General features: G+C 36.3%; 1 protein-coding gene across 10 annotated transcripts in view; it reads left to right on the forward strand.

Moving 5' to 3' along the window:
* Positions 1-16053, forward strand: part of swt1 (SWT1 RNA endoribonuclease homolog) — a 42064-nt gene that overhangs the window by 20551 nt on the left and 5460 nt on the right. For all 10 annotated transcript variants that reach the window (XM_079583655.1, XM_079583656.1, XM_079583662.1 and 7 more), the window contains 2 exons: positions 2465-2531; positions 3184-3251. In XM_079583655.1, the coding sequence (XP_079439781.1) occupies positions 2465-2531; positions 3184-3251 (135 nt within the window). The remainder of the gene's footprint in view (positions 1-2464; positions 2532-3183; positions 3252-16053) is intronic.

The following is a 16053-nucleotide window of genomic DNA, read 5'->3' on the forward strand; positions in this document are numbered from 1 at the left end:
ATAAATAAAAACTAATTTAAATAAATAAAAACGAAATTTAAATAAATAAAAACGAAATTTAAATAAATAAAAACGAAATTTAAATAAATAAAAACGAAAAATATATGAACAAACCCTAATAGCCTAAATAAAGAACACGGTAGAAATAACAACATCACACATTTAAATTAACGAACAGTTTAAATAAAATAAAATGAGTTCCCTTATATATAATTAAAAAACTGTAAACAGAACAAGGTAATTTAAAATTATTAATGCGATTGCGAAAACAAATTTTAGGCTGGCTAGCATACCGGTAATTAGCGCAGCTCACATTTCAATAAACAGAAAAAGTCAAACTTTCAAACAAATCACAATCAGTCTACACTCTCTTCATGTTGTGTGCGAGGAAGATGAGTTTGTCCACATTTTCAGGTAAAAGGGAACTTCGGGTCTTCTTAACGACGTATCCAGCTTTTGAGAAAATCCGCTCTGATGGAGTTGAAGTGGCCGGAACGTAAAAATCTCAAAGTCTCTTATATTTCGCAGTAGATTAATTTAGATTGATAATAACGGGTAAAAAGGATAATACATTTTGTTTCTATTATTCTATTTTCCACAATGTCAAAGCAGCGCAGCTTAACCCAAAATACAAGCTCAGGCATGCACTTCTGTCCATACAAACTCCGCTGTTCTGAGCTCTAGCCAAGGAATACTCCCGTTGCAGGAACACTTTAGTAGTCCAAGAAGAAGCAAATATATTTATTAAGTAGCTATAACGAAGTTATATGTTAAGTATTATATTTCACCGGATTTTATAGTGTAAAACATATTCAAGCGTTAATGAGAACCGTTTCGAGGGGGATGCCAGGTGTGCAAAAAAACAACAACCGAATATTCGAATGTCAAATTTTCAAATCGAATACCAACCCACCGAACAAATATTTGAATATTCAGGTCCAGCCCTACCAGTTACATGATCAGACATGTGCCTTTCCACTCTATTAGTCATCTGTCTGACAGTAATGTCACCCTTTACCCATCAACCCTATATACTTTATTCACTCAAGCTGATGACCCCACTAACTGACCGTGTGTACTCAATGTCATAGTGTTCATCTGAGATTCAGGGTCCCTTTGGGTTTGTTTTTACTGCATTTTATTGTTGTGCATTTGAGTCCACTCTGGTTCTCCATTGATTGCTTCTGAGAAGACAGGATGACAAGGTTTGAAGGGAGATTAGGTGCTGTCTCCATGGATACAGCTAGACTCATTTTATGTGCAGAAAGCAGACCGATGAGTCATCAGAGCTAACACATGCACACAAATGCGCTGCCCTACTCTTTTCCATCCCCCTGTGCCCCTGAATGAGGAAAAGCATGCATAATTCAGGCTTTCTTGCTGAAATAGCTTTTTCTTTCTGCTCCCTACTTCGTCTTGCCCCTTGAATTACTCTACATTTCTTCTTCTCCTCCTCCTCCTCCCCTCTACCTCCCTATAGAGGCTATGCTGTTTTATCCTTGCGTTAAAGGGATAGTTCACCCAAAAATGAAGATAAGTCATCTTGTTCTCACCCTCAAGTTGCAGTGTTCTGCTAAACATAAAAGAAGATATTTTGATGAATGTTGGTAACCTAACAGTTGATGGGACCCCATTTACTTCCATAGTATTTTTTTTCCATACTTGAGCACCAAATCAGCATATTAGAATGATTTCTGAAGGATCATGTGACACTAAAGACTGGAGTAATGATGCTGAAAATTCAGCTTTGCCATTTCTGAAATAAATTACATTTTGAAATGTATTAAAAACTGTTATTTTTAATAAATGCAGCCTTGGTGAGCATAAGAAACTTCAAAACATTAAAAAAATCTTATCAAGCCTAAACTTTTGAAGGGTCGTGCACATGTAGCACAGCTTTGTTATGTAGCTATACTATGTACCAGAAACGTCTTCTGCTGTTGCAGTTATCCTGTGTCCTCGCTTATGTGCTGCGGACTCAGGATGTGTGAAACAGGCTTCAGTCTTGGACATGTTTCTGCCATGATCAAACATGTCAATTCTATCAGACACTGTCTAAATTTAGAACTTTTGTGTCTATAAATTTCCTTCTTTTCTAACATCACACAGATGTTAATGAGTAATTGTGGTGATTACTCATTTACAATTTGTGTGATCCAAACACTACAGGCTCAGTAAACACTAGAAAACACTACCCTGCATATGATTGTCTGATAGATTTAATGATTCATCTGATACATTTATTCATTGTAATCTTAAGCTGTCTCTTTACTTGTGGTTAATATTAAATGTAGAAGTGTGCTCTGGTTGACTGATGCATTTTAAAATCACACACAGAATTCTTAATTGCATATCAGGCAATACCCACAGATAATATACACAGTCGATGTTCTAGTAATTGTACCGGTGGGATGTTATGCCTGTTATAATGTGATATAAAAATGAACGTTTTCCCCTCCCACAGACTGTTATCTGCGGACAGCAGTGTTCAGGATGCACAGTCACTTCTCTCCTTCATTCAGTCCAGTGAGGTAAGAACAAAACGCCCACTAAAGGTCATATCCACCTTTTTGACTAGCCATGCCCCATATTAAACAATAGTTAGTTAGTACAACAGCAGCCATTACACCAGTCTTCTGTCACATGATCCTTCAGAAATCATACTAATTTTTATTAAATGCATGAACTAACAATGAGCAATACATGTGTTACAGTATTTATTCATCTTGGTTAACAATAGTTAATAAAAACACAACTGTTCATTGTTAGTTCATGTTAGCTCAGGTCACTTAAATAATATTAACAGATATAACTTTTGATTTTAATAAGGTATTTCTTAATGTTAAAATGAACATTAACTATGATTAATAAAGTATTTTTCAATGTTAGCTCATGTTAACTAATGTAGTTATCTAATGTTAAAAAAATTAAACCTTCTTGTAAAGTGATACCAAAAGTATTGATTTAAAAAAAATCTTACAGACTCTAAAGTTATGAACTGTAGTGTATATATATTTTGTTTTAAACATGAAGAATTGCCATTTATCTAGTTTAGGTCAGATCACATAACCACCAAGAGTTCTAAGATCAACAATACGTGCAGCAATACAGTGATTCTGCAGGACGTGTGTGTTGAGCTGTAACACTGTGTACTTTACATTAACATGTGCTTTCTGCTTTCAGATTGCTGCTATGGAGCCACGTTTCACTGCCAGGGACCTGTTTGATTGCGTGTCTCAACAGGAATACCGGTTAGTTAAGAGTTATGAGAGATAGTGAGACTCATTAGCTTATCTTAAAGTCATACTCACAGCTTGTATTGCTTTCATTTACCAAGCTACGTGCATGATGCGGATTGTTCTGTTGTAATGGTTTTAACACCGCCCACCTTCAGCAGACAGGCATTTCAGCCGGAGCTCAGCATGCTGTTCTCAGGTCAGCGCTCGCTTCGGCAGGCATCAGCAGCTATCTCCTGTCTCGTAGGGCCATTGAGTTGTTATTGCCGTAAGGGTGTTATTGCATCATAAGCCTACCCAAACCTCAGAAGACAGTTCTGTGAATCCTCGACATCATGCCTGCCATGGTTAAATGGCAAAGTGAATCCTCTGTTCATTGTTTTTATGCTGCGTTAGAATTCTATTTGGTGATCTGTTCAAAAGTTTGGGGCCTGTAAGTAAAAGTAAAAAAAAAAAAGTTAATACTTTTATTCAGCAAGGAAGCATTAAATTGATAAAAAATAACAGCAATGACTTTTCCATAGTTACAAAAATCGTCATCATATTCAACTGTTTTTTTTTTTGTATGATTTCTTTATTTAAAAGGGACAACGCACATTAATCAACATGAGCACAAAGTTCAACATGTAAATGTGCCAGATTTAGCCATACAGGCTAATTTTCATCTGCAGTCCCTAGTGAAATATAATAAGAAATTATAATAATAAGAAATGTTTCTTGAGCACCGAATCATCATATTAGAATGATATCTGAAGGATACTGTGACACTGAAGACTGGAGTAATGATGCTGAAAATCTAAATAAATTATTACGAATAAATTACGTTAAAAATATCTTAAAACAGAAAACCGTTATTCTAAATTGTAATGTTATTTCATAATTGTACTGTTTTACTGTATTTTTGATCAAATAAAGGCAGCCTTAATGAGCATAAGAGACTTTTGACCGACCCTGAACTTTTGAAATGTAGGGTATTTTGATCAGATCTTGAATGGAAGTATCTGGATATAAATGCAGTATTCCAAAGTATTTATTTACCTTTATTTTACCAGGAAATAATTCCATTGAGATTCAGAATCTTTTTTTTAAGGGAGTCCTGGCCAAGACAGCAGAATAATAGTTCCATATTAAAAGTACATACAAACATTTAACAAAAAAATACATTTTGGCAATTTAACATAATCTCAACATAATCACCAGCAGCTCTCAGTAACAGCACATGTGCATTTAGTTCATTCAAATGCATTCAAATAGTCCTTTATCCTCATTTTAAATTGTGTCATTGTCGGTAAACAGTCAAATTTTAGCTGATTTTGCAATTTATACCAGGAAAAAGGTGCAAAAACTTTAAAGGCACTTTCACTTTCAGTAGATTTTGATTCAAAATCTCAATTTAAGTTTGAAATTATTATATTATAATTAATTCTGGCATATGTCCAGTTAAAATTGTAATTTCATATAAAATAAATTATCTTTCAGATAATCAAGTCATACAGGGAGCTATAGTCCAGTAATGTCAGCATTCATTATAACATAAGCTGTTGCTTAGATTCTAGATCGCTTGCATTGCGTTGCAATCTGTGCAATAACTCTCACTAATGTGGCACCTGTGTAATAACAGGTTATGATATTGTAAGAAAAAATGATGTGGACGTCGAAGATCTCAAAAATGAAGTTTATTACAGCAAAGTAGTGGCAAGGTACACAGAAGCACCTTGGGTTCACCGGCGTCAGAATGAACCCAGATCATCCAAATCTCAAACCTTTTATCCTAATACAGTTTACAACTCTTAATGTAAATTAAGTTGCTCTTATTGTGACAGCTGTGGTCTGTATGTTAATGAAGTTGAGACACCCCCTTGTCTGAGAAGATTCTCTGTGTCCCATTCCCATTCTACAATTGATTACCATTTGTTCAGGATATGATCAACCCAAATGGTCAACTCTAAATGTAAATGAAATCAGAACAGCAAATGGTTTAGGTGATACAATCTATCTGAAGTGATAACATCTTTGATCTTCTGTTAGAACGGTCAAATGCTTAAGGTGACAAGCTATTTGAAGTCCCTGTAATCAAAATGGTGGTTGGTTGCCCTCTGTGATGCTATTTATTTACATATTACTGAGATTGGATGTAATTGTCTCTATATGATAATTAAGCTCTTTTAAGTGAAGGAACATTCTGATATAAATGTATATATTGGAGTGGAAGTTGGATCGGGGCAGACTATAATTTCTTACAGACCCCCCTGTGATGCTCTTGGCCCAAAAGAAGCATCAAAACCACTCCCTTTTCATATATAACACCTCCCTTTCCTGGTGGGCAGGTGCCTCAGTGGCGGCGTAGCCCTGCCTTAGGTTGTTCCCTTATGGCCATCGGAGAATCTTACCCGTCTTTGGGATCTACGCCTCCTGCACACCGAGTTATGGCTCTACTTCACTTGAGCAAAATTATCATAGTTTGTGATAATGAAATTTACTTTTTTTTTTCTTTCTTTTTTTTACCGAGGTAACCAAGAACCATTATATCCACTTGGAACATTCAATATTGATCATGGAATTATCTATAATCTAACAATAATCTAATGTTTAAACAGAATACATAACATAATGCATTGGCAAATAATAAGAAAGATACATACACATACAGCCGTTTTAACGGTTACATTCCAAATTAAACCAGAATAGGCCACATCTCCATCATGCATTTGTTTAGCAAAAATCTTGTCTTTCTTCAAGGCCTTGTTGGGCTCTCACAATGTCAAATGTTCAGTGGTGTTCTCATCAGTGATGTTAGCATATTGTTTAGTTTTGATAACTCAAATAATCAACAATCAATAGACAATAGTGTGTGTGTGTGTGTGTGTGTGTGTGTGTGTGTGTGTGTGTGTGTGTGTGTGTGTGTGTGTGTGTGTGTGTGTGTGTAATTTTGTGTCCGTGTGTGTGTGTGTGTGTCATTTTGTGTCCATGTGTGTGTGTGTGTGTGTGTGTGTTTCATTTTGTGTCCGTGTGTGTGTGTGTGTGTGTGTGTGTGTGTGTGTCATTTTGTGTCAATGTGTGTGTGTGTGTTTCATTTTGTGTCCATGTGTGTGTGTGTGTCATTTTGTGTCCGTGTGTGTATGCGTGTCATTTTGTGTCCATGTGTGTGTGTTTGTGTCCATTTTTATCAGTGTGGACATCCTTTATCCACTTGTTTTCCCTCTATGTGGAGAAACTGCTGTCCGTAGTCTCTGAAATGGTTTGTTTCTGAAATCTCCTCTTGTTTCACTTCTCATGATCCATTTTTTTTTTTTTTTTTTTTTGGACCATTCTTCTGGAAGAAGCAGTCACTGGTGTTGTTCAAGTCTGTGCCTCTTCATCAGTTCATTACATCCTATCTTTTAGGTCTGGAGTTCTGGATCTTGCAGATCTGGATATCTCTATTCTTTTCTTTTTCTTGAGAAAATCCCCTGGTTCCACTGGTTCTACTTCCTTCTCGTCCTTCAAACGACCAGATCACCTTTCTCCAGGAGGTTACACATTTCAGACAACATCTTGATGCTTATATCTGAAACCATAATCAAAAGAAGAGGTTGCCCCCCTTTCCCCCACAAGCATCTTTTCACATTCAAACATCAAAGTCACAGGTTTAATCAAATGAACATCAAACATCAGTAATGTCTCAAAAATAATTTCAAAATTAATGTCATTTAAACATTTATTATAAATTTCAACTACATATCAACGCTAATAAAACATGCTTCAGAAGGAATCGCCCCCCTTTTGATAGTAAACCATTTTCTAAAATATGTTACTATCATAAAAACTCATTCTAATTTACATCAGCATGTGCTTGTGACTGAGTCATGTTGCTCGTGCAGTGATATATTTGACAAGTTGTGAATTAATTCTTCATTATTCCCTTTCAACAGTGCTAACTGGGTTTCTAAATTGCCTATTTTCTTAAGCAAACCACGATAGCCCATTTGTCCATTTTGCCCTCTTTTGTGTGAAAAGTGACACTGTCTTGCCTTGTGCCCTATCATTCCACAAGCAAAACAAACAACTTCCTGATCTTCCTTTCTTTTCTCCAAACAGTGCCTTGCAATGTGACCATCCTTTCCACATGCATGACAGACAAAGCTTTGAAGAGGTCTCTCATTGTCTTGACAATGTCTAGCAATATGACCAGCTTTTCCACATGCATAGCACAGAATAACACCTGAATTTATTCTTGCAAATCTCCTTGGTCTATGATGGAGACCATTAGATAATGTAGAATATTCTCTCCCACTAAAGGCAGCAACTGGATGTCTAGATTTGGCAGCTTTCATTTGACTTTTTGCATTAGCATTATTGTTGTAAAACTGTGTAATTTTAGCAATAATGTCATTATATTCAGACAGAGGTGTCACAAACATCGTCACAGCAGAACGGGTGGATGAGTCACATTTGCTAATCAAAGCAGTCTTGAAACTGATATCATCCTGAGTAATATCAGAATTGCCACTGAAAGTCTTAAATGTCTCCAGTAATCGTTCTGAGAATGCTGCTGGGTGTTCCCCTTTTCTCATTTGCATCTCAGATATCCTATCCCAATTAACTGACATCACACCTAGGACATCCAGCAGTGCCTGTTTCCTCTCTGACTTAGTAGCAGTTCTGTTCTTCACTTTCTGAGTTAATGCTCCAGACAAAGTGTCAGGCAAACACATTCTTAGCAATACGCATGCATCACCATCTGTAAAATTGTAAACTTCAGAATATTCCTCCAAGTTTTTCAGAAAATCTAATGGGTCGTGTTTGGCAGGATCAAATTTTCCAATATTCTTGATCATAGTTTCTAGTTCTGTCGGATTAAATCCTCGGACTATAGTAGAGGTCATTGGTTCTTCCCTTCCTTCACTAGCACGCACATTCGTAATAGTATGGACTGGTGCCATAGGAAACCTGACTCTACAGTCAGAGTATTGGCTACTGAATGACTGAGAATCTTTTTCCCAACCCTCAGCCCTGTCTTCCTGCAAATTTGGCATTTCTGGAACTGGGTTACACAATGTGACACCTAACAATGTCTTACTAGGGTTTTTCTCAGTTGTGCCATTCTTTATCATAAACTGACAAGCCGCCTTCGCTTCTTCCAAATTGTTGGACAATGTTTCCACAGATGATTTAAGCATACTATTGTTAGTTCTAAGAAGTGTAATCTCATTCTGCATCTTGACCTTTTCTTCTTTCCATATCGTTTCACTAGCCAGGTAATTTTTTGTAGAAATTACCCCAACACTGAGTCGCTCATTTTCAGCCTCTAACTCATCTACTCTCCTCCTAGTTACTTTATATGAAGCAAAAAGAGCTTGAAGCGCATTAGCAATTTTCCCATTTTTGTCCTTAGGCATTTTGGGATCATTTTCAAACTTAGAGATAGCCCACTCATATGGTTTATCAACAATATTTTCTATTCCATCAAACAATCCCTGAGAACCGTGTTTAGCGATGTATTTAACAATCATTTCTTCCATTTTAAAGTTATATCTGGGTTTACAGTAACTTGTGTATTCACAACGTCTGATTTAAATGACTGCGTTATCTAGATGCTTTAAGATATTCATTAGTCAATTTATTCCCAGATTGTATGCAAATGAACACAACCAGCATACTGAGCGAACCTTCTAAACCTAATCAAAGTCACAGTCCTTAGGACCTTAACTTTTACACCAAATCGTTTTGGGAAAAAAAAATAAAAATTAAAAACAACACTGTCACAGTACGTCGGACACAACCGCATTACGTCGGGTCCTTGTGTTTTTTTCATTTATTTATTTATTTTGCTTAAAACAGCTTGATAAATCCCAGTACTTCGACCATAAACAAATTATATCAAAAAACTAACACTGTCACAGTATACGTCGGACATAACCACACTACGTCGGGTTTTTATGTTATTTTCTTAAAACAGTCTGCTTATCATTACTTCTGGCATAAACAATATAAAAAAATTAACACTGTCACAGTACGTCGGACAACCACACTACGTCGGGTTTTTATGTTATTTTCTTAAAACAGTCTGCTCATCAGTACTTCGGCCATAAACAATATAAAAAATGAACACTGTCACAGTACGTCGGACAACCACACTACGTCGGGTTTTTATGTTATTTTTTTTAAAACAGTATTGCTTATCAGTACTTCGGGTTCAAACAATATTTATAAATTTTAAAACAATGCCACAGTACGTCGGGCAAAACCACACTGCTTCGGGTTCTTTGTTTTAAACTTCACAAAGTCACGGCACATCAGACTCACTAGTCTAGCATATGCTATAACACACAATAGTTGTGAAATAATTCTGTGACCACACTGCGTCGGGTCTATTCAATTACTTTAGAATTTCCTCAGAATCATTACAACAATCAGTTTCAAGTACGTTAGAAACCTACACATTTGTTTCAGTTACTTTAGAAACAACCAATCTAATATAACTCTGCCACCACACTACTTCGGGTTATTCAGTTACTTTAGAATCTTAACAGAATTATAAGAGACCAACACCAAGTTTCAGTTACTTTAGAAACTTTACACTTAAGCACTTTGTTTCAATTACTTTAGAAACAACAATTCCAATACAAGTTTGCCACCACACTGCTTCGGGCTTATTCAGTTACGTTAGAATCTTAAACAAAATTGTACGGAATAGGCTTAAAACTCCTCCTGCTAATACTGAATAAACCAAATTCGATCTCTTCTGTCCTTAATTTTTCTTTTCTAGATTCTTTTAAAACGAGGAATTCCTTGACAAAAACAGCATAAATGAAAGAAAACAGCTTTTTCTTACCTTTTTCTTCTTTGTTGGAAATCCGTCGACTGGGCTGGCTCGCCAATGTAAGAAAAAATGATGTGGACGTCGAAGATCTCAAAAATGAAGTTTATTACAGCAAAGTAGTGGCAAGGTACACAGAAGCACCTTGGGTTCACCGGCGTCAGAATGAACCCAGATCATCCAAATCTCAAACCTTTTATCCTAATACAGTTTACAACTCTTAATGTAAATTAAGTTGCTCTTATTGTGACAGCTGTGGTCTGTATGTTAATGAAGTTGAGACACCCCCTTGTCTGAGAAGATTCTCTGTGTCCCATTCCCATTCTACAATTGATTACCATTTGTTCAGGATATGATCAACCCAAATGGTCAACTCTAAATGTAAATGAAATCAGAACAGCAAATGGTTTAGGTGATACAATCTATCTGAAGTGATAACATCTTTGATCTTCTGTTAGAACGGTCAAATGCTTAAGGTGACAAGCTATTTGAAGTCCCTGTAATCAAAATGGTGGTTGGTTGCCCTCTGTGATGCTATTTATTTACATATTACTGAGATTGGATGTAATTGTCTCTATATGATAATTAAGCTCTTTTAAGTGAAGGAACATTCTGATATAAATGTATATATTGGAGTGGAAGTTGGATCGGGGCAGACTATAATTTCTTACAATATCAACTGTCCTCTTGTGCACTGTAAATCACACTTTTGTTCTGAGGAAGGCATTAATGATACATCGAATGCATTTAATGATACATCACCGCTTCCCCCTGAGTCGTTTGCCAGAATACACATTCCTGGTAAAGATATTTCGCAATTTATTCCCAGCGGTGTACAAAGGTGTTTGTGGAACTTGTCCTAACTGGAAACTAGAACGTACGCGTATTTGATCTTCTCTCAAAGATTTTCACACTGCCAATGTGCTGATTTTAACGATGTTGATGAAGCCCCAGGCTAATGAGAAGTGCTGAATATAATGCTACAAATTAATGAGACTTATTCAATATATAAAGACTCTTTAAATATAAAAGAATATTTAGATTTACAGTAGGATGTGGTTGTGCTTTTAAAAAATGTTTTTGTCAAAAAAAAAAAAAAAAAAAAAAAAAGGTTTTCTGTGGTGTTACTGAAGGAGAGACTCTAAAAGGGGCGGAGCTTAAGACCTCAGGCTATTCGATGATACGGTTTCTTGATAACCATAAAATTCCTGACAGCCAAATTATTTTGAATGAATTGTTTCCAGGATAGTGTGGGAGAGAGATCAAATAACAGTTGACATTGCAATATAATATAATTTAATAAAAATAAGAATTAATTGTTTTTATAACATAGTAGGCCTAAATTATTTGCTAGAACCTATTGAGGTGTGTACTAATCAACTCACTAACTACTAATCCTACTATAATGAAAGAACGGCTTATGAATATGTATGTTAAGTTATGTAACTGTCTTATTTATTTTTCACTGTAATGAATTTAATGATTAATATTCGCATAGTATAACTTTTTATTTATTTATTGGGCCATATTTGCATGTTTAAAAAAAAATGTATGCATGAATTTCATCATGTACCATGTTCACTGTCATTTCCGGTTTCTTAATGTGTCTCTCATTTGTAATGATTTATTGAGCAGGATTGCCATTTGCTGGATGCAGGCTTTGTTAGGATGTGTCTTCAGGGCTGGAGAAAACATTCATTGATTAACCTTATCAGTCAAGTGTAGCTACACGCTCGCACACACATTTGTGGAGCGGTTGACAGCTGATCTTTAGCTCACTTACCTCAGCGAGGTCAATGAGCCGTGACACCCAAGACTTCGGTGACCTCATTTCACACACTTATCCACGTGTGTCAAATGCATGCTTTAATCAGTACTGTCAGGTACTGTATGCTAATGCACAGAGACAATAATCTGATCATGTACCCAAACTGAATAACACCCATCAGTTGCTTCAATGTGACCTGTTACGTAACACTGTTCGCAGTAAGTTGCTGTATCAGGCTTTGCTTTGGCTACCTTGGACATTTTATTACTTAAGAAAGATTTCAGTTGGACTGTCATTCCAGGAGATATTGATTTGTAGGCTAAAGATTCCTTAAAATCATCCCTTAAAGGGATAGTTCATCCAAAAATGAAAATTATTTAATTCAATGTCACACTTTAGATTAGGGTCCAATTCTCACTATTAACTAACTATTAAAGCAGCTCTAGGTAACTTTTCAACCTTAATAATATATTTCCAAGTCTCTTGTGATGGTACATCGACTTACAATAGGTTGAATGACACGTCTGCCATAGCCTGACGGGGTCTGTAGCGTTTTGTAACGAGAAAGTGATCGCATTAAAGGCAGAACGAGGATCAACATTGTTTCTCGCTGGCGTGAGCTGAAGGAGGAGGAGGGGTGCCCGATGCCACCCGTCCCGGTTTTCCAGGGATTGTTCAATTTTTTGAGCGACAGTCCCAGAAAATTTATATTCTTTCCCGGGACACGAATTGTTTCGTTTATCTGTGAAAATGTACTTCTAAAGTAGAATTTCCTGGTTTCAAATTAAACCGTTTCCGTCTACTGTTACTGTGTTTTCTTCATAGTTGTGTACTGTACATCCAATCCCGTGTCCGTAAACGGGTAAAAACCATGGTAAAACCGTGGATTGGCCAATGCCAGGCGTTTACTTTTAGTTGATTGGAAGCTCAACTTATCGCCTAGCAACTGCCTGTGCTGTCGGTTGGTCGGTTGCGCGCGCGCATCAACACACATCCAAGATGATACAGTGTGAGTTTAGTTGCTAGCTAGCTTTTTAAAAACTGTCTATTTACATCTATTGTGTGAAATGGGGGGAGAGACGGACGAGGAGGATAACACAACAAAATCGGATGAGCCACCAGTGTCAAAGAAAATTCTATTTGCAACCTACAACTCAGACCCCAAAAAATAATAATAATCTGAGTGTCCCGGTTTTTCACAAATCAAAGGTGGCAACCCTATGCCCGACCGATGCGGACTTTCAAATATCAAATGAAAGCCTATGTCTAAACGGCGTGTACAAGTTTGGTAGGGGCTACATTCTTGCAAGTAAATATATAAGATGTACAAAATCATATTTTAGGATACCTAACATCCGTCTGTGATATTTGTTTATTTGTCTTGCCTCAAGCTATGCAAATCGATTTGTAAAATTTGCAGATTCATCTATGGTAGCTTGATATTATAATATTGACGATATATGGTTATTATCTACCACTCAAACATTGCATTGAAGTATCATATAGATTCAGTAAAACGGTAACCAATAGACTAGGCTACTATAATGACGCTGGCTTGTAAACGTGAGCATCGCGATCATTTGTCGTTTGAAAAAAAATAAAACCCATGAAATTATATTCATATCATGACATGCTGAAATATATGCCACTGTACCTGGATGAAGACATTTCACACGCGACGCAAGCAGAACACCTGCATGTGAACTCCTCCTACAGTGTTCAGGGCTATCATGGTTGTCAACAAATGCACGTGCATGTAGGATGACAGAGTTTACGACAGTAGTAGAGGACAATACTGTTTCCCAACTCTAGGGGGACCCCGAGAGCAAAAGTTACCTGGTGTTACTTTAAATGCCACTTTTGCCTTTATACATTAAACTCCTAATTACTTCTTAAAAATAGTTAGTAAGGTATTGTTACATTAAGGTAATTTGTATAGGATTAATGGATGTAGAATATGGGCATGCAGAATAAGGCATTAATATGTGCTTTATAAGTACTAATAAACAGCCAATATCCTAGTAATATGCTAATAAGCAACTAGTTGATAGTGAAAATTGGACCCTAAACTAGTGTTGCCTCATTAATTACTCACCCTCATGTTTGTTCCAAACCTGTAAGACGGTCGTTCATCTTCAGAACACAAATGAAGATCTTTTTGATGAAATCTGAGAGCTTTCTGTCCCTCTATTGGCAGCTACGCAACTGTCACTTTGACGCTTCAAAAAGTTCATAAAGAGATCGTAGAGAGACAGATGAACCGATTCAATTTAGGTTTTTATTCACATATAAACATTTATCAACTCACACATCAGTTGTGGTAAACTGAAACTCATGCATGCTTGAAAGGTGAGAACCAATGAGTTTCATTCTCGTGTGTTATGCAGCATGTTTGAGCTTCCACAATCTGTTCATCATGTAAAGTGATCGTGTCTCTTCAGAAAATTTGGACTAAACCGCTCATTTCATATGGATCAGTTTTACGATATCTTTATGAACTTTTTGAAGGGCCAAATAAGTGGTTGTAAATTTCCTCAAAAAGATCTTCATTTGTGTTTCGAAGCTGAACGAAAGTCTTACGGGTTTGGAACGATATGAGGGTGAGTAGATAATGACAGAATTTAAATGTTTTGGTGAACCTTTTAAATAATCTGAAATGGAAAGCAACAGTATCTGGTTTGGGAAACAAGAAAAACTGTTATTCATTGAATTTGTTCATGAACATCTTGTCTCTAGGTGCTGAATCTCAGCAGGGATTGATATCTAAGCAACCAGGCACTGCACTGACGCTGTCAACTCACAACGGCTGTGACGCTGCTGCAGCTTTTGTCAGATGTTCAGTGTTGCATGCTTGTTTTCGAGCGAGCACCATCTCTGCGGTGTTATGTTCTGTTTTGTTGATTTAAGGATTGGCTTCATAAAGCATTCACTCGGCTGTCTGGTGAAGGGGAGCTGCCCACATGTTGTACGGTTGCCATGGCAGCACTGTTGTGAAGCGTATAATTGCAAGAGTCTTTTATGCGTTCACTACAAACGGCAACTGAGCCAACACTTTGTAGTGCATGATATATATTTTTTATAATATATTTTTGGGGAGGAAGATTTATACAAATCGTTTGAGAAAGCAAGGTTATATCCTAAAAATAGTACTTGAGCACCAAATCAGCGTATTAGAATGATTTCTGAAGGATCATGTGACACTGAACAGAGGTGGAAAGAGTAATAAAATATTGTACTCAAGTATAAGTACTACTACTTCAATGAAATTTTACTTAAGTACAAGTAAAAGTACCGGTCTAAAAATCTACTCAAGTAAAAGTAAAAAGTAGCTAATTTAAAATTTACTCAGAGTAAAAGTTACTTAGTTACTTTTTTAACAGCGAGGTGGGGTGGGGGGCTCTCCCGTGTAGGGTCGTAACGGTATGAGATTTGCACAGTATGGCAATGTCTCAGAAAATATTACTATTAAAGGGATAGTTCACCCAAAAATGAAAATAAGCCCATGATTTACTCACCCTCAAGTCATCCTATAGGTGTATATGACATTCTTCTTTCAGAGTTATATTTAAAAAGTCCATTAAAGTGCCTCTATTCATCATAAAAGTGCTCCATACGGCTCTGGGGGGTTAATAAAGGCCTTCTAAAGCAAAGCAATGAGTTTAAGAAAAAAAATCCATATTTAACATGTTACAAAGTAAAATTCTAGCTTCCGGCCAAACGCAGTCTACTTGCGTCTAAAGCACAACTTATGACGTCGAAGTAGCGTAGTGCGTAATGGCGTAGCTTTAGACTTAAAGGGCACCTATTGTGCCCCTTTTCACAAGATGTAAAATAAATCCAACACACATTTATGTTCAAACATCATGTTAAAGTGAATTTTGCATAATAGGTGCCCTTTAAGTGGAATCATGTTCGTGTGGCCGGAAGCTAGTTATTTTACTTTGTAAAGTTTTAAATATGGATATTTTTCTGACACAAACTCATCGCTTCGCTTCAGAAGGCCTTTATTAACCCCCCTTTAATCAATTAATAAATAAATAAACGGTTATAATAAATTATTGTTATTATTATTATTATTATTATCATCAGTTAAAAAATGACAGTTAAATGAATGAAAACTGTTTTTTTGGTTTAACAATGCTTTTATTATAACAAACTTAAAATTATGTGTTTGTTTTGTTTATTAAAATTTCAATAAAACATGTCTAATCAACTAAATTCAATAACTGACCAATGACCATTAGATGAAC

The sequence above is a fragment of the Phoxinus phoxinus genome, assembly GCF_949152265.1.
Source record: "Phoxinus phoxinus genome assembly, chromosome: 16".
Classification (NCBI taxonomy): Eukaryota; Metazoa; Chordata; class Actinopteri; order Cypriniformes; family Leuciscidae; genus Phoxinus; species Phoxinus phoxinus.